Source organism: Durotheca rogersii (assembly GCF_024521655.1).
Source record: "Durotheca rogersii strain YMJ 92031201 chromosome Unknown GGS23scaffold_18, whole genome shotgun sequence".
Taxonomy (NCBI): domain Eukaryota; kingdom Fungi; phylum Ascomycota; class Sordariomycetes; order Xylariales; family Xylariaceae; genus Durotheca; species Durotheca rogersii.
The window spans coordinates 572,915-595,118 of NW_026251249.1; the positions used below are offsets into that span (position 1 = coordinate 572,915).

A 22,204-nucleotide genomic window follows, 5' to 3' on the forward strand; every position below is an offset into this window, starting at 1 on the left:
TCTAGGTATTTAAGCTCCCACGAGTTCAATAGAAGAGACCGCTGATACCTTTCAGGCAACTACCTACAACATTGACCGCGGTGCAGCTTATCGGCGTTAATTCAGAGCGGCAACCTTGACAGAGTATCGAGGTTTAGGGGACCACCAGACTAATGTTATATGGAGGGTTTTCAGAGAGACCGTCTCCGAGTTTAACATGAATTTTCAGTGGCAATACCATATCCACATATAGTATGCTCTTCATCTCGGTTCCACACTCACATTTACGTAAAACATAATATGAATAAATCTTCATACGTATATGAGAAACGACATCCTTCCACCAGATTCATGCACGTCAAATCTCTATTCTAACCACCTTAGCCTGCTTTGAGTTTGGTGGATAGGCTTCTTGGTATCGTAATGCTCTTTAAATGACTATTTCCTCCCCAGTGATCTACTCGGCCCTCTGAAGCTCAAGAGAATTCTACGTAGAACAACTCTTATCTAACGGGCCTCTGGAAAAGAATTGTGTCAATAACGCCGCAACACTGGTATTAGTCACCCCGTCGGCGAATTTCAGCCAATGCTGGTTCGAAACACTTGAGTCATTGACCCAAGAATTCGTACCGTCGGCCGCGACATCGTTGTATCCAAACTCGTTAGCATACGCAAATAGCTTTCCGATCCCCAGTTTGTCATGAGAACCCTCGACCCCAAGTATTCCGTATAACATCGTGATCGGATCCCAAGATTCGCGAGTGGTGCTGCACCGGCCAACGTACCACTGATACGCTGCGAGCACGGGGGAGTCTGGTGGTGCGCTGTGCGCGAGCCCCTCCCCTGAGAAGACGTCTGCACCGAGCTCAAACCCGGAATATGTGACGGGTACGTCACGCGGCCAACCGTTTGCGACGCGGCGCGCCGACGCAGGATCGTGGCCAGCAAAGTTGAACTCCCAGCCCGAGGGGTAACGCCCGCCCATGACTACGAGTTCCTTCACCTTGGCAGATACGAGAGCCGATCCGTCGAGGGATGACCCACCGACATGGCTACTTTCATCGCCGGGGCTGTCCAGTAGTGCGGCGAGGTTGGTCAGAAAGCCGAGGGAGATCAGCGTTACGCTTCGGTCTTCGGCGGCGGATAGAATAGAGCGATACAGCTCCACAGGGGTTGGTGTCGCAGAGCAATCTTCCAGCGAGCGCGGCCAGTTACTAGCTACCCTCCCCGCGTACTCGCCTAGGCTATATACAAAGCAGCGCCGTTAGACGAGACGCAACAATTGGCGGCAGGTAACGAGAACGGGTGGTTACTGGCTCACACGAAGCTGTAAGTATCGAAGAACGTTTCGTCGGTCAGCGGGCGCAGAGCTCCAATGGGAATGTGACCGTTTCCAAAGTACGTATTGACAACGCTAGTAGCTAAAGCACCGTACTTCGAATTGGTGTTGACGACCACTCCGCGCAGGTCTGCCAGGCCGTAGTTGTGCAGTACGTTAGCGACAGCTAAGGAGCCGACATCGTCAACGTCGGAGAAGATGTCGGTATCGACGATTATTGGCTTCCTCCGGCTGCGCGATGTTGACGCCACGCTGGAGCACGGAATGAAGGACGATAGTAGAAGAGCAAGTCTCGCGAAGTGCATAGTAAAATAAGGGATGATCTTCGATTCAGTAGGGACCACACGTAGTTCTTGTTGCGCACGCGGGAGAAGAGGAGGGGAAGATGGCGGGGTGGACATAGGAAGGAATTTAATACTTGAGCGAGATAGATACCTTGCGAGATAACCGAAATGCGGACCCAATTTCTACTACTACGTAGATATGTCTAGGGAGGAGATCCTTCTCATCTCCCAGTATGGGATTCCGACCCGAGATCATTATGACGGGTACCTATCAGATTGTCAACGAAGTGATCTATGGGTGAATCGACTTCCCCAGGCCGATCCCCTAACGAAAAGTAGGATGACATTGATATCGAATTCGTTACTTCATATATGCCTATGCGATAAAACCATGCTAGAAAGGGGGATATGATGAGGTGGTGTAACTATCCGAAGAAGCCGGCCTATCGGGGATATTCGAGGGACTCCCTTTATCTCCCCCCCCCCTCTCTCGACTTGTCGCGCCCTGCGTCATGAACTCTTCTTACCGCTATTGTAACTCTTATTAGATTCCACCTAGCGAGGCGGACCATAGAATCAATCCCAATCATATACATATAAGCAACGCCACGCTTCTTCTCTCACACCCCCCCCGCTAACCCTCATCACGTAGGTACGAGCAGGCCTCCCCTCCTCATCTCGAGCTGCTTTCAGGCTTTCGCGCAACCAGGATGCTTTGCCGATAGTAAGGGTGGAACTTATTCGAGGCCAACTCGCGTCTTAGATGGGCGGCGTACACAAACACCTCTTCTTTCTTCCAGCCCAGCAGGTTGGCCATGAAAACCACCGAGCCCTCGATGTCTTCGGTAAGTGCCAGATACATATACTTACCCACCTCTCTCAGCCTCTCATCCTTAGGCCACGCGCCGATAGGACACTAAATGCCGAAACACGTGGTAAGCGATGCACGAAGTCGAAGGAGAGAAGCGAAAAGGGGTGGGGCGGTGCTCACCTTGAGTGAAGTAGCCCTGATATCGACGAAGCCAGCCGCCTCCATCGCTTTTTCCTGAATCGCGTCCTCCACGACCGTGAACGGCCTGCCGAGTTTCCGACCACCCTCGATGAAGATCTTTCCCCATTGACCCATGGCCGTCTGGTCGTGAACGGATCCGTCATCGCTCAGGATGTTCGCCGAAGTCTCGTGGCTCTCTATATAGCCACCGGGCTTGAGGCAGCGGTAGGCCTGCTTGAGAAGCGCCGTCCAGTCCTGGATGCTGCCGACGAGCCACCGCATGTGCACGTAGTCCATGGAGTTCTCCGCGAACGTCCACTCCTGGGTACAATCGTCGATCTGACTGATTGAGATGTTTAGAGCCAATGCGACGAACAGGAAGGACTTGCGCGACCTCACAATTGTACGTTCGGCGGTACCCAACTGGGTTGGATCGGTGAGACGTCGGTGCCGATAATGGTTGCGTTTGGGTGTTCGTCCGCGAAATCGCTTGTGCTGGGTTAGCAGGTTGTTTCCCTTCGTATGGGTTCCGTAAGGAGTCGGCGACATACATAGCCCAGAGACCTGTGTCGTTTTGCTGACTGTCAGTCATCGTGAAGACATCTAATATCCCGAATCGCACGTCGCACCTGTTCCCGTGCCGATATCGACAACTCTCTGCGTGTGTTGGTTAGAGCTAATCGTGACAATGCATCGCAGCGCCACGTACCTCGACGTTATCTAGAGGAGCCAGATGGAGCTTCCCGTCCAGCAACAGGGTTTGCACATGATGGCTATCAACAACATGAGCTCTGTTCATAATCGCGCATCCGGAATTAGGTCTCACTTGATATCCATCGCCTCATTCTGCTCCGCATCGATGGATCCCCTACGAGCGATCAGCAACTGCACTCTGGTTAGAGAAGGTAGACTCACCAATATTGGGCGTTCCCGCGCTCGCTGTGAAATGATCGTCCGAGTATCGTCCGGTACTCGAGGATGGACGACGTCAGGCTGGCCGTCGAGCTGGCGTTGTCGCCAAGTGCCGAATCGGTGTCATCCGCATCCTCATCGCGAACCTATTTGTTCGCGTCAGATCTGTTAATCTAGAAGGCCTCTAAAGTTGTACGCGCCTCTTCTAGTTGTGTCCAGTGCTGAGCTGGAAGAAGCCCTTCCGGCGACGGACCTGGTGATTTCCGCTCCTGGGAAGTTCGGCCATGAGAGACCTGGTCCTTGGAGGTGCTCGCCTGTTCCGGAGCGCGGTCTGACATGCTGACAATGGGGGCAGGAAGAACCGAGAGGATCGACGTATCAACACAAGATAACAACGCAACAACTTGCTCTCTTTTTGAGAAAAATTTCGCGGCCAGTGTGCACATCGTCCGCCTGACGATCTCGGCCCGATCCTACGGCGACGGCATGGTTACCGTTAATAAGCGGGTGGTGTGCTGAATATTCTGACAAACCGCATCAACCGCAGAGGTTCAGGCCAATGGCAGCGACAGCGAGAGCAGCTCAAGTCGTATCGGGAATCCCCGCGCTCCAGGTTGCTAGCTACATGGTAGCGCTCTTGGCACACACAAATCGATGTTAGGGGTTGGCGTATTGGTCGATCGATATGCCGTTGGTGAGTAGCTCGTGTTGGATACACGCAAGCGCAATTGGAAAGGGGGCGGAACCCAACCCGAATCCCGTCAGTCGATATCTCGATAGCAGGGGATAGAAGAAATCGACAGCGCGAATTGTTGCCCTGGGCCTGGCGTTGCCAGCCGGGATCGTACGGTGGTGGGAACCCAGCGGCGCTGCCCGCCTCGTTGTATCAAACCAAGTCTACCCATGGCAGATGGCAGATGGCAGATGTGATAATGTGGGCCAAATAATAAATAATAAACAATACACACTAGGCGGGGGTATCATAGTCACAATTGCCTATCTGGACGACCTGACGAAGGCGTGCGGCAGAATAAACCTCCCTGTAAATTCCGTTGCGCCGTCTCTCGGCAGACATCCGTTGCCAACACTCCACGAACACATGATGTATGCGCATACAGGGTTTCTATGGTGCATGCATGTAAACATGGCGGTGCGGCTATCGTCTGGGCGCCGGAGGCATCGTCGATGATCTCGAAGCCCCTCTCGCGTTCGCCGGATTTACACAGGGCTTCAGCCTACGGGCCGTCAGCTAGTCCTACTCAACCAGGTAGCAGTGTCTTCGAGCCCAGTTGCCTTCGACATCTCCTTCTATTCCGGCCTACTCTGCAAGTTTCTCCAACCAAGCTGTTGAGGACGAGGCCGAAGTCGATATGCGGAGAATCTTAGTTAGCCATACTCTGTTACAACGAGGTTTTTACCAACTACAACTTTATGCGAGGTCAAGCCCAGTCTATGTAACCCCGACAACTCTTTCGCCTGGTTCTTCTCACATGTAACCGGAGCAGGGGGGTTAACCATACCATACTTCCGCGGGCAACCAATATTATCTCGACGTGGAGATCTTCTGTAAATAAAAGTGATCTGAGACCGAACGTATCCGAATCTGACGGGTGTTGCTAGTACTTCTCTTGCCGATACACATTGTATGACTAGGTAGCCATTGTTATATCCACCTTCATATATCCCAGGACATATCCTCAGACAGAACTCCCCGCGACAATGTCGCCCTAGCCTGTCTTACTTTCTGCACGAGATAAACATATTTAGATACTGGCGTCCGTTTTGGACTCAAGGTCTACCTTGGCGATTCCTTCTGTTATCTTAGGGCCCCCCAAAACGATACCAAGCTGATTACGAATTCGAAGTATTACTTTTACCGACGGCCCAAGGAGCATAGGGCTGGCGCAGACATTTCCATGTCCCGAAGCGACAGCACGTGTGATATTACCTGCTGAGCGCTCCCAAGGCTTTTTCTTGGACCACGTCGCAGCTCGTGGGCTCATCTCGTCCACAACCCCGCCGGTGGAGAACATCAACCCCGCGCGTGGAGATTGAAAATCCGCAGGAGTACAACGACAACTCCGCAGGCATTTTCCGTATGCCTATGTGCCTGCGAGATCTCAAAGAGAACCCGGTTCTTCATCGAGGTCCGGTACGTGCCATGCTCCAGGAACGAAATGACTAAGCTCCGCAAAATGACCAGCCAACCACGCTCAGGGGGAAGCCTTGTAGCGGACTTAGTTATGGGGTGCTTCCTACAGCCCATCTACACATAATGACTATGTAATGCGCGGAGGTCCCAAGCGAGGGAACGCGGAACACGCCACCTCTAGGTTGGTATATCACCCTTGCGGCATATGCGTAAGTAACGAAACACGAAGCGGCCCTGGAAGACTTGACAAAAGCTGCCCCTGCAAATATACGCCCTTATAGTGACACGAGCGCCCCTATTGCCTTAGGCGAAAGCTTAAAGGGGTGTTAATAGCTTCCATCCGCACGGGTAGACCCAAGATAACCAACCCTTCATCCCGTCCGGGAATTCGAACTCGACGCTAATTAGTTGCTAGCTTTTACTCTCTGTCTCGTATCAGCTCATTTCGGCCATAATATCTCATCGTCGTTTACATCCTTGAACTGCAAAGATCCCCGCACGCCACTCTGAGAATGGAGGCCAGGAAGACCGTCCTGGTTACTGGCTGCAGTGAAGGGGGAATCGGCGAGGCGCTTGCGAGGGAGTTTCAAGCCCGGGGCCTACACGTCTTCGCCACTGCGCGGTCCGAGTCTAAGATGGCGTCTCTGCATAAGCTCGCAAACGTCACGGTACTGCCGCTGGACGTCACCTGCACCGACTCCATCGCCGCCGCCGTTACTGCAGTCTCTGCGAAGACAGGCGGGAAACTCGATTACCTCGTCAACAATGCGGGCACGCAGATCGTGATGCCAGTCCTCGACTTCGATATCCAGCAGGCCAAGGCCATGTTTGACGTGAACCTGTGGGGGGTCCTCGCCATGGTACAGGCGTTCATGCCTCTCATTCTGGCTACGAAGGGGACCATCGTCAACCTGTCATCCATCGGCGCGCTATCGTGGCTGCCTTATAAAGGTTAGCCCTCACCCTTCATCTAAAGACGCTTGCGCCTGGGAATCTGCCTATCCTATCTGCTAACCTCTCCTGATCGGCATCAGCGGTTTACGGTAGTAGCAAATCCGCCGTTGTTACTTTGAGCGAGGGTCTCCGCGTGGAGCTGAAGCCGTTCGGGGTCAAGGTAGCCACCGTTTTGGTGGGAGGCGTCGACACCAACATATTTGAAAACGCACCCGAGTACCATCTCCCGCCTGGCTCGCTCTATAAGCCTATTGAGAAGGAGATCGGCGATTGCGCCACTGGACGGGACATATCTGAGGGCATGCTGGGCAGACGAGAAGACTTTGCCTACTCGCTAGTTAAGGACATTCTCGGCGGGGCCACTGGGAAAATATTCAGAGGCAACGCAGCGTCTATGGTCAGAATATTAGCGGCCATACTCCCAGACTTTGTCATGGTACGTGACCTTGCCTTTTCCGCTCCCGGTACCGCTTGACAGGCCTGGTTGCTTTCGACCTGAGAATATACTGATTAAGAGGTTAGGATCGTGTTGTAGCGTGGAATACAGGGCTAAATCGTATATAACACGAGTGGGGGGTTGGGACGTATTGAAGGTTTTAATGGTGCCCGAGTCTTACTCCTGACCGGTTCAATGCCCGTAAGTAGGCCGGGGCCACTGCCACTGCCGCGTACGCAGTAGGGGTCTGGTAGAAAATATACTACAAGCTTAAAGGGCATATTAACGACAGGATGATTTAGAAGTCCTGTTATTACAAAGGGGCAGGGGGCTTTAGAAAGACGCCCAAGGGAAGTATATAAACCCTAGTGCTAGTTAATACGAAGCTATGTTTACCTGTAAACAAAGCTTCTCACGTGACAGTGACATTAGTAGTCGTTGAGTAAAAACACCAGTAAAATTCCACTATAAAATAAGGTTGTGAAGTCCGTGTTTGCGGCCAGGTTGACAGGACTTTGAGTCATGTGGAGTAGTGATATCATCAGCCGACTGTAGAAATAACCTGAGCTGCGGAGACGAGCTCGTCGATAACCACATATAACTACGCATATTGCTAGATATGGGTATGGCTTGGCTAAGGAGCAACATGGGGCGCAACTTCGAATCGCAGGCCACCTATCGACGATTAGCGTGTAGCCGCAAGTCCCTCTACAACCCAGCCACGGGGTGGTAAACCGGGATGGGAAATCGAGCAATGAAACTGAAGTTGTCACGTAGAATATCCCACCTAGCTATATAAACCTATATCTGCAAGTCGTAGGATGTCTGCGTCTACGTCTTACGCAAGAGGAGATGAATAGTTAACAGAGGGCTTTTACAACCTGCGTGGACGATAAGTGTGAATTCGCGCTACGCTGGCGGTGTTCGCCCGACAAGCTGAAAGGAAAGGAAATGAAGGAGAATCGATGAGTTGAGAGCATAGAAGCAGTCGGACAGGGTCTAGCCAGAAAGGTTTCGCCATCGTAGGGTCAGTGACCGCCAGTCTTTTCATGAGCTACCTTCGTATAGCTGGGGTTTCGATAGTATTGATGCCGGATACTATGGGTATCAATCAGGGGCCGAGTGCAGCGCCGAAACAGCAAGGAGCCGCAAAGAGCATCATGGAAAACGCCACGGTGAATGTGGCGTTCGAGGGTTGCCCTCAACATCGCCGTCCTAAGCAGCTATCCACCGAACAATTAGATGGGGCAGCTAGGCATTGCACAATGAAATTTGGCAGGGACTGGGCCTCGCGTCGCCTATATTAGCATACTCTACGGACACACGCGAGAACTAGAACCGAAGTAAGCCGATTGGACTGTATTGAGGTAGAGCACCTGTTTATCATTTACCTTCAAACGGCCAACTCTGCTCGCGTAGGTATTATGTATGGGCTCTTATCTCCGGATCCCGAGCCTAACATTGGATAGCAACACCTGCTGTGGCGATATGATACCTATCTCGCGCGGCTCAGTCACGGACAGCTGCTTCCCCGCTCTGCACGCTTCCACGATTGTGCGGTAGCATATCTAGATGGACGCCACCCCTCTAGCAAATTGCAGTGTCTTTTTCGTCGACAAATCGGGGAAGAAGTCGGTATAGTTGCGGCGTGAAAAAGAGGTGTGGACGCGAAGAGGGCGGATTTGCAGAGCAACGGCTTGGCCCACTGGTCGATCAGATCTCGATCCTTATCATGTTTCACAATCGCAGTCCTGGAAAGCCCAGAGTGGGCCATGTCATCCCCATGTTTCCCTCAAGCTGCCGGGGACAAGCCGACTTCTCTAGGTCTGCCGTATGTCAGCTCCGAAGCCGCGCTATGTGGCGCTGCCTTGGTGGTTATTTCGCAGCCTACGTAGGCAGACAGGCCAGACTCCGCACAGGGCGCGCGCTCCATGAAAAGGTCGAGCAACGCAGCCAAAAAAGTACAACGTGTTTGCGGAAATACAAGGGAAGTATGCCTAGGCAGATAGATAATGACTGCCTGGTATAACCGCCGCGAGCTGGCTGCTTCGATGCTCGACGAAGAGAAAAGGCAACTCGGTTTTTTTTATTGCTGTGTACCAGCGAAGCAGTATCAGAGGCAGGTAGGTAAGCACTTGTTACCTTCCCCTGTAGATACTCGTCACAATCCCTGTCGGCACGCCGAGCTGCTTAATTTGCGAAGTGCCGGTGCTGTAGCGGCCTGGGATGTCGGGGAGAGGTCGCGTGGCACCCTACCCGGAGCTGATATCATTCCCTGAAACCGACTCTTGCGGCAGCAGACAGCGGCTCTGATCCCGAGCCAGGCGTCAGCCTGACTAGGCATCCAGCCCGCCATTCCCGCCAGACGAGCACCTTACCCAGGTACAGCGCATAGATAGCGACACGGCTCGCGGGAAAGGGAAGATTGCCTGAGGAGGTGTCGGCTTCGGTACATCCCAGGTTGATGCAGGCGTGGTGTCGAGGCGTAGATGAGGAGATGGCTACATGACCCCTGGTCCCCGCTCCATGCAACCCGATGTAAAAATATCTCCACCAGGCGTTGCGGTGCGGTGCAGCACCCAAGCAGAAGCAGGCTATCCTGGTAGGGGACCACCTGTAGGTACCTTAGGAACCTGAGGTAGGGAGGTACCTCAGTGTGTGGGCAGCCCGCCTGGGCCGTGCGTTGAGCTACGGAGGGGGGGGAAGGGGTACCTCGTCCTGCCACCAGACTGCCCGCTCCGCCCAGGTACCTGCGCCGCGTAGGGTACATGGCAGGGCCCGCCACGGCTCCAGACAGGCCAAACAGACCTGCTCCTACACACACGGCTTGTGACGTTGGCTTGGTGGGGTCATCCGTGACGGCTTACCACTGGGAGGCCGTCACCCGCAGTCACGGCGTCGACAGAGAGACAGACAGAGAGAGTGCGCATCCTCTCGCCATCAATCAACGCTTCAGTCCCTCTCCATAACCTGCAACCCTTCTCCCTCGACCGCCCGCGACCAGTAGCCAGCTCCCTCTGCTGCACTTTTCTCATCTGCCACCCGATCTACCTACCTACATCAGTCATACACCCTCGCCCGGGGTAGGTACCTGAGGAGAGAGAGCCCGATTTGCATCGCTCTACCTACCCAGGTATTTCTGCCCTTTTTCCCAACGCCATCTCGGCCTCAGTCGGTGCGACCGGCCTTGCCTTCTTCTATATATTCTCCCTCCTGTCGTTTCCACTCCTCGTCCCGACCTCTCCCCCCTCGCCAGTCTTCCACCCGCTACGACCCGGGCAACCCCGACCCCAGGACGACTGCTGCATCCATCCCGAGTCTTGGGTGACCTGCCGCAATCGACAACCCTGCATCCACGGCGCGACGAAGCACCCCTCCCTGCTCGTACAACCCGCCGCAGATTCTTCATGATGTTTGACATCATCCCGAAGCTTCTCTCGTACGTCTAAGAGCGCCCCCCCTCCCCTGCCTGCTCGGGAGGATCTCCTGGGGTGTCGACGCCGAGCATCACTGACCCTGGCGGCTTGCCGGACACCATCACAACAGATCCGTAGCTTCCTTCCTTTTCCCCCTATTCGCCTCGTATAAGGCGCTCAAGACATCCGACCCGACCCAGCTGACGCCATGGCTCATGTACTGGTCCGTGCTCTCGTGCGCCCTGCTCGCTGAGTCCTGGGTGGAATTCGTCCTCGTCTGGATCCCCTTCTACTCCTACATGCGTCTGGTCTTCCTGCTCTACCTCGTCCTGCCCCAGACCCAGGGCGCCCGCGTGCTCTACGAGACCTACCTATACCCGTACCTCTCCGAGAACGAGTCCGCCATCGAGGAGTTCATCGCCAACGCCCACGACCGCCTCCGCACCGCCGGCATCACCTACCTCAAGCGCGCCATCGAGCTGCTCCGCACCCAGGTCTTCGGCCTCGCCCCCAACCAGGAGCTGAGAGCGGAGGAGCCCAAGGCCGCCGCCGCGCCCCAGGGCTACACCCAGGCGCTCCTGGCTCGATTCAGCGTTCCGGTGGCGCGCTGGGCCGCCGGCAGTGCCGGCCCGGCGGGCCAGGACTTCTTCAGCATGCTGGCCAACGCGGTCGGGGGCGCGGGAGGCGCGGCCCCCTCCTCCTCTTCCTCCTCCTCGCCGCTCGACATCTGGGGGGCCGCCACGTCGACGTCGACGCTCATCCCAGAGCACATCGGCGGCGCCGAGGCCAAGATGAGCTTCATCGCGAAGCAGCGGGAGCAGCTGGCGCTGATGATGGGCGCGCTGGATAAGGAGGCGCAGCAGCTGCAGCGCCGTGAGGCGGCCGGCCCCGAGGCGGCCGGCGCGAGCCTGTCGCGGCCCCCGAGCGGCCACAGCGTCTGGAGCGGCCTGAGCAAGAGCCGCAGCGAGGTCGACTTCGAGAAGATCGACGCCGAGAGCGGCACCGAAGAGAACGACGGCGAGCTGCGCCGTCGAGCCCACGCCGCCGCCCCCGACGGCTTCGACGAGCACGCCGGCGGCGCCCGCGGTTGGGGGTTCCTCGGCTGGGGCACCGTCGGGGCCGGCCAGACTCAGGGACAGGCCCAGGGACCGGACGACAGCGCGCGCAGCTCCGGCGTGCAGCAGTAGCCGCTCTCCGCCCCGCGGATCTTGGTTGCGGTCACACAAGTATACTGGTTTTGCGTGCATAGAGTTCCCTGACGGGCAACTCGGCATCGTCCCGAGGGACAGGATAGACATTGACATTACGGAGGGCAAAAGGGCAGCAGGCAGAGTGCGGAGGCAGGTAGTAGGAAAGAGGGGATGATAGACCGAGACCGGAGACCGCTCACTCGCTCGCACACCCGAGTCGCGTGCGGCGCACCCTCGTACCTCGACCAACAAGTAGTTCTGTGTGTACCGTCTAAAAAAAGAACCAAAGAAAAAATATGCCTTGGCGCATACTCTACGACTATCGGTCTCTAGTCTGCTAGTCTTCGTGCGTGTGAGCATTTGTGAAGTGGAGTCAGTTAGGCATTACAGGACTATGTACTTGGTCGCCGACGCGGAGAGGGTAGTCGGCTGCTAGAGCATCGGCTGGCCAGCCTGCCACTGGCAGCCAAAACCCTCCCTCCGTCCCCTCCTCTCATATGCTTCGTCCTCTTCGTCGTGAGCGCGCCTGCTGTGCGCAATAGCTAGGGTATCTCTCCCGTTGCTGCCACGTCTATCCTACACCGCCCTTCTGACGCATCTCATCGCCCGTTCCGTCACCGACGTCTCCCTGACAGATTGCGCAGCGACTCGCATTCACGTGCGTCCCATGAGAACCCGAACCGTTCCTCTTTTTCTTCGTCTCTCTCCCCCCCCCTCGTCTCTCTCTCTCTTCTAACCTTTTTATTCTTATGAATCCTTACTAACCCTAATCATATCTACGGACCGACCCCACGTGTGTTCTGATACAAAGCAGCCCAGCAGACCGGCTAGGATGCGCTAAGCCTTCTTGAAGGGGTACCGGATCTCCTCGTCCTTGCGCAGCCAGATCTGCTTGCGCTTCTTGGTGGTGACGTGCTCGGCCCAGACCTGCATGGCGTGCTCGCGCATGAACTTGCGGATGAAGCGCGGGTCCCAGAGCTCCGACGCGATGCCGAGATCCTTGCAGCAGCGCATCAGCGCGTTCGACTTGCAGCCCTCGGACGCGGTCGCGATGCCCTCCTCGGTGAAGAACTGCTGCTCGCCGCGGGCCTGCCCGACAAAGCTGCGGTTGCGGTGTCAGCGGAGAGCGCGAGATAGATCGTCAGGTGAGCGGGGCTAGACAGATGTGGGAGAGACGGGACGCGGAAGAGTGCGCGCAAACGCAATTGTAGCTCGGAGCAGTGTGTCTTGCAAAACTATACAAGGGGGTGGGAGGGGGGGGGGGACGTACCGGCCGTGGACGATGAGCGCGTACTCGCGGGTGACGGTGCGGTCGTTAACCTGGAGGTCGGCGCGGGGGGCGAGGCCCCAGCCGCCGGGCCCGAAGGCAGCATTGAGGATGCGGCGGTACTTGATCTCCGGGAGGTAGATGATGCCGTCGGGCTTTACCTCGATGTCGTCAGGGTTGAGGGGGGCCTGCAGGACGGCGGCGACCTCAGGGCCGAACGTCGACGTGCCCAGGCCGTGATAGGATCGCGACCAGTCGATCACGCCTTCCGTGATTGGATCCGGGGTCGGTGGTGCGTCCGGCAGCGGGATCCCCGAGACCGCGGGCACCCGCTTGTGCTTGGCATCCGCGGCTGCGGGCGCAGCTTCGCTCGAGGGGCTCTCCGACTTGGGGGTCGTCGCCGTCGTCGACGCGGCGCGCGAGGAGGAGGTGGAGGAGATGAGGGTGCTCTTGCTCACGACGGTTCGGCTGGCGGGGATCCTCCGGGCCCAATTCACCATCTGCGGGCTGGCGAAGGCTTTCTCGAAGGCTCGAGCGGTGACCCGCAGAGGGGTTAGCGATCGTGAAGCCATGGCGATAGGACGCTGAGGGAAGACGGCTGTGTTTGCGTCTCGGAGGGCAGGTTACGTCAAGGATGGTGTTTTTTTTGAAGATAATTTCACAAGTGGGGATTGGAAATGAGATTGGATAAGGATTGGGTCTTGAGGTACAAAGATACAATACCAGGTGTCACCTGACCACGGGCCACCCCCCCGGGGGGCTACTCTTTATTCTATTAAAAGCAGCTAAAACTTACCATTTAATAAATTAAATAGCGTATGTAAAAATATTAAAAATTTTTAAAAAGTAATTAAAGTAAAGATTATTATATAATCTATCTTAAAATACTACTAGAGCTTTGATTATAAATAGTAATTGTGGCCATCTAAGGAAAGAGTAAACAGTTGATGGAATTGCATCTATCTACGGAGCCTTTTGGAGCCGTTTTACGTGCCTTTTATCTTCCGATTGGCCCTCGATAGGGCAGGGCTCACCCTGTGGCTGCACGTGACCGACTGTGTGCTTGCGCGCTCATAGTAATTAAATATATTTAATATAATGATAAAATTTTTATTCCTACTTTCTAACTTTCTAGCATAGTAGTACGGCAACATATGCCCTCTTAATATATTATTTAATATTGGACGATAAGCTATATTGAAGCGAAATGGTGTAGGCAAGCTGTGAAGGTAAATAGGCAATGGCTACCCAGCTACTAATAACTAGCTTAGTGCCAGTCAAGCTAGATCACAGCTGGAATCAGCTGGAATCAGCTGGAATCAGCTGATCGGCCAGCTGAAAAGGCAGCTGGGAAAAGATGAAACTAGAAGGCAATGGCAATTGAAGGCATGTTGAGAAACGAGTGAATGGCTGTAAACTGTAATTGGCCCGTGGTCAGGTGATATGTGGTAATGTGGAGGGTCGCGGGGCTAGGTAGGTACGGAAGCACTTGCACATCGATGCGGGGTAAATTCGGACTAATATGAGCGCACCCTGTAACCCCTCTACTCTCTCCCTATAGGTATCTCTTAGGTACGCGCCTCATTACTACAGTGCACCACCCCAGCGCATCACTAGTCCTCTACGCAGACTCGTTGTAGTAATTCGCTATGCTATGCGATGCTGCGCCGGTGACATCGGAGATTCTCAATGCCATTCCGAGAAGCCCATATTTATTTGTCTTAAGAGCGGGATTACTTTCTTTTTCTCATCCTACACTATAATGCCGCAACCCATCTAGATGCCTCGTTGAGAGCGGGTAATCAAGTATCTCGATCCATAAGCATGCCTTCATTGCCTAGGTATAACTCCGTCGTCCCCCTCCCCGCCTCTGCCATCGTCGCGTACCCGATGTCACAACTCAACTTCGGGCCAAGCTATGCGTCTTTGGTCATCGTCCGTTCGTTGTTATGATGCTTCTTCCAGCACGCCCTGAAGATCTCCATCTATCGTTGCCGTTGGCGGAGTCCGTTAGTCTCCCGACAAAAAGAAAATAGACGAACTAAAAGAAGCGAGATATCGGTAATATTGGTCGAGACAGCAATTGTCTCGTTTCTTCTTCTTCGTTTCTTACCTCCTTCTTGCACACTCGCCAGTCCTTCTTCTCATAGTAGCAGTCGGTCAGTTTCGCATTTTCATCTAATCCGAGGAGGAAGACCTTCGATTAGCATTCCCCCAACTAGACTCCGATCCCTTGCCGGCTCCCCAGGATCTCTGTTTACCTGCGCATCCTGTGCTGAAGATCCTCTTGTCCCTGCGGGGTGGAAACGACTAGTTAGTAACGAAATCAATTGGTCAATTCCTCCGTCGTTGGATAAGCATACCACTCATCCGGTTCGTCATCGTCTTGCAGAGTTTCGCTCTGATGCGCTGCGCTTTGGTCCTTGGACATCGTAGGCGCCTCCTGATCGCTTTCTAACGTCTACGTTGCTAAGCCACCCAGTCGTGGATACTATATTCGAAAGGGTTGAATTATCGTGGTTTGGCGTTGCGTGGCTGTCTGTTTTGGCCCTGCTAAAATCTCGCTGGGAAAGCGGCCAGAGACGAAGTAGAAGGGAGAAAACCGGGTGGAATTTCGGGGATCGCGGCAACCCGAACTGACTCATTAATATCATCCCATCCAACCCCCTGAGTGGCTCGAAGTCCCCCGGCACGCAACACACGCATCCAAGTATGCCGCCGCGAAAACTCAACGTGCTCGTGTACACGGGCGCCGGGTCTACCGTCGAATCAGTCAAGCACGCAATCTACACCCTACGTCGCCTACTCTCTCCCAATTACGCCGTCATCCCCATCACCGAAACGACTCTGCTCAAGGAACCATGGGGCCCGTCATGCGCCCTCCTCGTCTTTCCGGGGGGTGCTGATCTCGGGTATTGCCGTGTGCTCGACGGGAATGGCAATTCTATCATCTCCCAGTACGTGCGCCGCGGTGGTGCGTACTTGGGCTTTTGCGCAGGTGGTTATTACGGCACGAAACGGTGCGAGTTCGAGGTCGGCAATCCGGCCATGGAAGTGGCCGGGCCGAGAGAGCTGGGCTTCTTCCCTGGTACTTGCAGGGGCGGCGCATGGAAAGGTTTTCAGTACCATAGCGAAAGTGGCGCCCGAGCAGTGAGACTGGACGTCACGAAGGCTGCATTTTCGGGGGCCGGCGTGGTCCCCGAGATCTTCACGTCCTATTACAATGGCGGCGGCGTTTTCGTCGGTTCGGCAATCGGGACTAGCGACGTAGACGTTCTAGCAAGCTATGCGGATGAACTTGATGTCGACGGGGGGCCCGAAAAAGCCGCGATAGTATACTGCAAGGTCGGTCAGGGGGCGGCCATTCTCACAGGCCCCCACCCCGAGTTTACGGCGGTGAACTTGAGCCCGCATAATGACGTCCCGGGATACGACAAGCTAATCGCTACCCTCCGCGCCAGTGATGACGCTCGGTCATCCTTCCTGAAGGCGTGCTTGGCTAAACTTGGGCTCGAAATCAACCAGGAGACATCGCATGTGCCGTCGTTATCCCAGCTCCATCTATCATCCATCACTAGCAGCCACGTTGACGAATTGCTGCATTCTTTCCAAGATATCATCAGCAGAGAAGATGGCGAGGAATACATCAGGGCCGAAAACGACACATTCCACTTACAAGGGCCCGAAACTCCGTGGTCCGTCTCGGATATGAAAGAGGCATTGACTTCTGGTAATAGTCCGAACCAAACGCCGCCGGATGGGAAGGGCGAGGGCATAATAGACTATAACGCTGTCATCAAACACGTTGTGGCCCACAACAAGGACTGGCCGGAAGCTAAGGCAACTCCGTATTTTAATCACAGCACGTACTACTCCAGCCTGCGCGAATACCGAGAGACAGAGCCCGAGGCAGAAGACTGGGGCGACTTTCTGATGTACGGCGAGGTTGTAACGAGCACGAACACGGTGCTCGAGAAAAACACCAAGCTGCTGTCCCGACTGCCGTCAGGGTTCACGTTCGTCGCCACGACGCAAGTCGCTGGGCGAGGCCGCGGGAACAACGTCTGGGTGTCTCCCGCCGGGTGCCTCATCATGTCGACTGTCATCAACCACCCGGCGCACCTGGCGCAGAGCCGCCCCATCGTCTTCCTCCAGTACCTTGCGGCGCTGGCCGTCGTCAAGGCCGTCCAAGCCTACGGCGACGGCTACGCCGGCATCCCCGTCAAGATCAAGTGGCCCAACGACATCTACGCGCTCGACCCGCGGCCGGCCTCACCCTCCGACGCGCCCGCCGCCGCTTCCTCCTCGCCGTCCTACGTCAAGATCGGCGGCATCCTCGCCAACTGCTCATACATCGCGGGCGCGTACCAGGTCGTCCTGGGCATCGGCGTGAACACGACGAACGGGCGGCCGACGACGTCACTCGACGCGCTGCTGCTGGCGGCGGCTAGTTCGGCGTCGGCGTCGGCGAAGAGCCTCGCGCCCTTCCGCGTCGAGCGGCTCGCGGCCGCCGTCGTAGCCCGCCTCGAGGGCCTGTACGCGACGTTCGCGCGCCGCGGCTTCACGCCCGACATGGAGCGCGCGTACTACGCGCACTGGCTGCACGGCGGCCAGGTGGTGCGGCTCGAGGGCGTCGACGACGCAGGCGCCGGCGGCCGCAGCGCAGAGGGCCGCGCGCGCATCGTCGGCATCACCCGCGACTGGGGCCTGCTGCGCGCCGAGGAGCTCGACGACCGCGATCGGCCCACCGGCAGGGTCTGGGCCCTCCAGAGCGACGAGAACAGCTTCGACTTCTTCCGCGGCCTGGTCAGGCGCAGGATTTGAGATGCCCGCGGCTGGCTACCGGCTGCCGTATCTATTCTAGGAGTTGCGCGCGGTGTGGATATCGCATCCGTGTGAGGGGAGCGAGGATTTAAGTGGTACGGGAGGGCGGTTTTTCGTAGGTATGCCGCAACCCTGCTTAGGGTACAAGCCGCGGAGCGCGCAAGTCGAGATCCGGAGTAGGTCGCTAGGAAATTGATTGCGAACTGAGGTCTACCCTGCTACTACGGTTCTAGTGTCTGGTTGCAACATAGACAAGTTGGTTGGCGTCGTGCCGCTGGGCAGAATAAAGCCTTAGAGAGTAGAGGTCACCAAAGCCTTGTCCCATCTATGAAACTTGATATCTTACCAACTTGCCGCTCCTATCTAAAATACTCTGTTTTTCCACGATTCGGAACTACACCCCCAGAATTCGCACCTTAAGTCCATCAATGTAAACGAAAGCCACTGTTATGAAGAATCTTTAAGCATTGTGTCGAGCTAGCGCCCGGAAAGAGAGGACTTCGAAACTACGCGAATTTAGCATGGTATGATGTAGATGGGCTCGAGCGGCGAATGAGCATAGAGGCTCATATATAATGAACTCGGACAATCTACGGACCTGTATGTATTCCCTCATAGGCATGGGATATCCTGACGGCCAAATTAGGAGATAAATTATCTCATGGAAACATACACACTCATTCATGGTCGGCGATGCATCTTTACGTAGCTCCCGGTGTAGTACAATTACGCACAAATTGGAAATCTAACACGCCTCGTCTAGGGGGTAAAGATATGTCGCCCCCATTCGACGGCCGAACGGTTCAGATGGTCATTCACTAATAAGCGTGGAAAGGTTAACAGGCAGAAAATAAAGTATTTTCCCGCGTTTCCCTGGGCGGAGGACTGTTCCTGGCTGTCTAGATTTGAGATTTGGGACTTTCTGACTACTTCCTTACACGCCCGCTCTGTGAGATGTCGCCCTGACATGACATCCCGGTAGGTGATAGGTTTTAGCCAAACGAATCAGAATTTGGTTCAAGATGAGAATCTCTCGCCGATTTCCCGAGGAGGATCTCGGGGCAGTTGGACTCGGGTATACAACAACCGTATCATATTACTATATCGTCAACCGGACCGTTGCAATACCGTGCCTTCAACAAACACCTGACGGAAGCTGGCGGTTAATGTGTGAACGAAGTCTGATATTTTCCTGTCCCGCTGGCGAAAGTATTCGTAGGATACTGCTGGGTGTAGGGGGTCACCGTGCCACCGTCGCCCCTTTTGGATATACATACAACGATTATAATGGTACATGCCGTCTCATGTCTCCTGTCTCGTCTAATCCCAACCAGGAAGGCAGATCGGCCGGTGAAGCAACAAATCAGAGGAACTCCAGATAACGCCAGGCCATGCCGCAGTCGAGTGAAGATGCCTTTTTAAAATGTCATTGGGTATATGGCTCGGACGGGTACCGCCAAGAAGCCGAGTTCAAGCTCGTGGTATCCTTGCGCCGCCAGCAGCAATGCGCTACCGGTCCTTGTAAACCTTGGGTTTCCACCCTTCCTTTATCTCGGCCTCTTGTGCGGCCTTCTCCAAGGCGGGTTTCACCTCGGCCTCTATGCGCTCCCTCGCCCTCAGTACCTTGCTCTGGAGATAGAAGCTGCCTCCCTTCTGGGGATCGTTCTGGTCGAAGAGCTTCTTGAAGCGGGCCATGACCTCCTCCATGTTGGCCTGGCCACCCTGCGGCGGCTTGACGTTGAGAATCTTGCAGGCCTCGTCGAGGGTCATGCCGCTGGACAGGCTGGCGCGGGCCGAGGGCGCGTTCGGATTCGCCTTCGCTTGGGCGCGTGCATAGTGGGAGGAGGCCTGCGCCTGTTTGTAGGCTTCGACAAAGGACCGGCCGAGCACCCGACTGCCTACGATGACGATCTTGGTTATGATGCGGTACGCCTGGCCACAATATTAGCCTGAGAGGAGGTTTCCACGGTGGACGTGGCAGCGAGTCGCAGCGCGGGCAGTGGGGTGAGCGGGCAGCCAGGCGCGGAGATGAAACGTACCATCTTCAAAGCAGATCCTAAAGTGAGGAGAACGTCGAGGTAGGCTGAGGAAGCCCTGTTTATCGACTCGGGTATCCGGTACGGTGGGCGGAGGGGAGGACAGCGTTCGAAGGCGGCAGGATGACAGAGATCTTGGGGCTTCACTCTGGTTTTCGGAAGAGTGAAGCGATAAATGAGACTGATTTGCCGCGCGAAAATTACCGAATTATCTCGATGACGGACCATCCCGACGCCTTACCTAAGGAACCCCACATCGGAGTTGTGGCAGGGCCAGGTCCGACAATGGTTGGCGGGGCATTTCGAAGTAGGTAGGTACATGAGTACCTACCTTAGGTGGCCCTGAAGGCTCGGTCTCACAGGAATCAGCCACGCTGATTACCTCACCAGTCTCTGAACTTGCGTGGCTGAGAGCCCCTGTCCGTTACCCTACCCAAGCTTACCTAATGGTCAGTCGCACCAAGGGCAATGCGGCTGCGTCTGCCCTGTAACCACGTACCTATTTGTCGCGGCGCTGCAAATGAGTGAAGACAGATTCATTATTGACGATCCCTTCATCCTTCGACCTAAACACATCCATCATCCCTTCTATCCTCTCCCCCATCCACACAACACTTGCGAGACGCCACCTCACGCTATCCACCATACCGCTCCTCCGCTACGCACCCTTACCAATCGCCTCCCGATTCCCTGCCGCCGCCCTTTTCGGACCTTGAATCGTTCTCACTCATCCCCCCACAGCAGCCTGCCTCTAGACGGACCCTCGTCACACGGCGTCGCGATAACTTGTCGGCGAGTCGATGCCCTGCCGCGCCTAACCCTCTGGACGAAAACATGTCGCAGTATTACGGCGCTCCTCCTCCAAATCAGTACGCGGGAGGTTCGGCTGCCGCCCAGAACCTCCAGTTCTATCCCTCGTCCTATTCTCCTGGCGTCCCCGGCCAGGCGGCCTCCGCGCAAGCATACGGCTATGGCGCGCCTCCTCCCGGTCCCGGGGCATATGGCGGGTTTGGCGGCGCGCCGGGGGTGAGCGGGAGGATGGGCGAGCAGGGCGGCCTGCGGACGGGCTGGCTGGCGGCCTTCTCGACCGAGGGGTACGATGGGGAGCCGCCTCTGCTCGAGGAGCTGGGCGTTAACTTTGGCCATATCCAGATGAAGGTAGGCGCTCTCGTCGCTCGCTAACCCACTCCCCAACTGGACTGCCCGTCGTCATGTCCATCTTCCGGGATCGAGGTGCTGATTGTGCGCCCAGACCTTAGCAGTGCTCAACCCCTTCGGAAGAATAGACCAACACATTATGGACGATTCCGACCTCGCGGGACCCATCCTCTTCTTCCTCCTATTCGGCACGTTCCTGCTCTTCAGCGGCAAGGTGCACTTCGGATACATATACGGCCTTGCCCTCATGGGGTCCATCGCCCTACACACCATCCTGTCGCTCATGTCTAACGACGGCACCGGCTCTCCGACACCATCCCACGCGTCGCCTGCGTATTCTTCGGGCCCGGCCTACCCCGGCGATCCCAACACAGGAGGCAGGGACGATGCCAAGGGCCACCTCAGCAGTACCCTGACATTTGTGCGGAGCGCGAGCGTGCTCGGATACTGTCTTCTGCCTCTCGTCATGACGAGTCTGGTAGGCATCATCATGCCCATGGACGGACCGCTTGGCTACATCCTAACTATTGCCGCGATTGTCTGGTGTACAGCCAGCGCGAGCGGCATGTTTTGCGCCGTCGGACGGATGAAAGAGATGAGGGCACTGGTCGCGTATCCGTTGATGCTATTCTACGTCGGCTTCGGTATCATGGGCATCTTCAGCAGTCGAGGATCTGGCAGTCTAGGCAAAGCGGCAGGCGTGTCGTGAAAGACAAGCCGTGCTAGAGAACATACGAAACTACAAACTCGTCTTCCCCCCCCCCCCCACACAACACGGCCACCCCAACCTGACAGCAACACGAAGTTTTCCCAGCTTACGTTGGATGTCGGCGAGATATGACGCTTGTCTCGAAGACGACTAATGAATCCGTGGATACGGGTCTGTTTGCGATAGTTGAAGTCGGTACCAGTGGTATCTAGATGCATATAAATGTTGACAGGCGGGGTGGGTGCGATACCGACGGAGACACCTAAAGTAACCGATCGTCGGCTCGGAGAGCAGAGAAGTTGGCGACTAATACCACCAGAACACATCTTCAGATCATGCGAGAAGCTGCGTACTGTGAACCTACTTACGCCACCTTGGACGAACTATTGCGCCGCTCAGTTGCGAGAATAAGCGGAACTTGAGGCATAACCACCTGTAATTATAGAATAAATCAGTTACCATAGACCGTTTAACGGCAGCTTGGGCCTATATCAGTAAGCTGTGTGCTCCGAACAATGCGATCATGTCCGAAAGGTATGCGCATGCTGATCTGCATA

The 22,204-nt window shown here is 55.6% G+C and overlaps 9 protein-coding genes across 9 annotated transcripts; 4 read left to right on the top strand and 5 right to left on the bottom strand.

Annotated features, from left to right (window-relative positions):
* Positions 1-209: 209 nt before the first annotated feature.
* Positions 210-1,738, bottom strand: GGS23DRAFT_576807 (nucleoside hydrolase). Its single transcript, XM_051516879.1, has 2 exons — positions 1,301-1,738; positions 210-1,223 (listed from the first exon to the last, which is right to left on the bottom strand). The coding sequence occupies exons 1-2, from the start codon at positions 1,717-1,719 to the stop codon at positions 467-469; spliced, it is 1,176 nt and encodes a 391-aa protein (XP_051370150.1). The 5' UTR covers positions 1,720-1,738; the 3' UTR covers positions 210-466.
* Positions 1,739-1,938: 200 nt separating this feature from the next.
* On the bottom strand, positions 1,939-4,468 carry GGS23DRAFT_576810 (S-adenosyl-L-methionine-dependent methyltransferase). Its single transcript, XM_051516880.1, has 9 exons — positions 3,706-4,468; positions 3,509-3,651; positions 3,420-3,461; positions 3,303-3,366; positions 3,223-3,250; positions 3,145-3,157; positions 2,993-3,082; positions 2,594-2,936; positions 1,939-2,518 (listed from the first exon to the last, which is right to left on the bottom strand). The coding sequence occupies exons 1-9, from the start codon at positions 3,949-3,951 to the stop codon at positions 2,276-2,278; spliced, it is 1,212 nt and encodes a 403-aa protein (XP_051370151.1). The 5' UTR covers positions 3,952-4,468; the 3' UTR covers positions 1,939-2,275.
* A 1,386-nt stretch (positions 4,469-5,854) lies between these two features.
* Positions 5,855-7,268, top strand: GGS23DRAFT_150892 (oxidoreductase). Its single transcript, XM_051511360.1, has 3 exons — positions 5,855-6,608; positions 6,692-7,047; positions 7,134-7,268. Exons 1-3 carry the CDS (start codon positions 6,170-6,172, stop codon positions 7,173-7,175), a joined length of 837 nt encoding a protein of 278 aa, XP_051370152.1. The 5' UTR covers positions 5,855-6,169; the 3' UTR covers positions 7,176-7,268.
* Positions 7,269-9,834: 2,566 nt separating this feature from the next.
* GGS23DRAFT_576819 (TB2/DP1, HVA22 family-domain-containing protein) lies at positions 9,835-12,004 on the top strand. The gene is made up of 2 exons (XM_051516881.1): positions 9,835-10,486; positions 10,594-12,004. Exons 1-2 carry the CDS (start codon positions 10,455-10,457, stop codon positions 11,648-11,650), a joined length of 1,089 nt encoding a protein of 362 aa, XP_051370153.1. The 5' UTR covers positions 9,835-10,454; the 3' UTR covers positions 11,651-12,004.
* Positions 12,005-13,702, bottom strand: GGS23DRAFT_576830 (Mgm101p-domain-containing protein). Its single transcript, XM_051516882.1, has 2 exons — positions 12,924-13,702; positions 12,005-12,755 (listed from the first exon to the last, which is right to left on the bottom strand). Exons 1-2 carry the CDS (start codon positions 13,490-13,492, stop codon positions 12,491-12,493), a joined length of 834 nt encoding a protein of 277 aa, XP_051370154.1. The 5' UTR covers positions 13,493-13,702; the 3' UTR covers positions 12,005-12,490.
* A 1,066-nt stretch (positions 13,703-14,768) lies between these two features.
* Positions 14,769-15,491, bottom strand: GGS23DRAFT_150967 (uncharacterized protein). Its single transcript, XM_051511361.1, has 4 exons — positions 15,284-15,491; positions 15,182-15,213; positions 15,034-15,098; positions 14,769-14,905 (listed from the first exon to the last, which is right to left on the bottom strand). The coding sequence occupies exons 1-4, from the start codon at positions 15,349-15,351 to the stop codon at positions 14,837-14,839; spliced, it is 234 nt and encodes a 77-aa protein (XP_051370155.1). The 5' UTR covers positions 15,352-15,491; the 3' UTR covers positions 14,769-14,836.
* GGS23DRAFT_150971 (class II aaRS and biotin synthetase) lies at positions 15,167-18,146 on the top strand. The gene has a single exon (XM_051511362.1). The coding sequence runs from the start codon at positions 15,633-15,635 to the stop codon at positions 17,742-17,744; it is 2,112 nt and encodes a 703-aa protein (XP_051370156.1). The 5' UTR covers positions 15,167-15,632; the 3' UTR covers positions 17,745-18,146.
* A 408-nt stretch (positions 18,147-18,554) lies between these two features.
* Positions 18,555-20,042, bottom strand: GGS23DRAFT_576836 (Pam16-domain-containing protein). Its single transcript, XM_051516883.1, has 3 exons — positions 19,784-20,042; positions 19,022-19,676; positions 18,555-18,890 (listed from the first exon to the last, which is right to left on the bottom strand). Exons 1-2 carry the CDS (start codon positions 20,006-20,008, stop codon positions 19,254-19,256), a joined length of 648 nt encoding a protein of 215 aa, XP_051370157.1. The 5' UTR covers positions 20,009-20,042; the 3' UTR covers positions 18,555-18,890; positions 19,022-19,253.
* Positions 20,043-20,443: 401 nt separating this feature from the next.
* On the top strand, positions 20,444-21,758 carry GGS23DRAFT_151090 (Yip1-domain-containing protein). Its single transcript, XM_051511363.1, has 2 exons — positions 20,444-20,938; positions 21,033-21,758. The coding sequence occupies exons 1-2, from the start codon at positions 20,615-20,617 to the stop codon at positions 21,645-21,647; spliced, it is 939 nt and encodes a 312-aa protein (XP_051370158.1). The 5' UTR covers positions 20,444-20,614; the 3' UTR covers positions 21,648-21,758.
* The last annotated feature ends 446 nt before the right edge of the window (positions 21,759-22,204 follow it).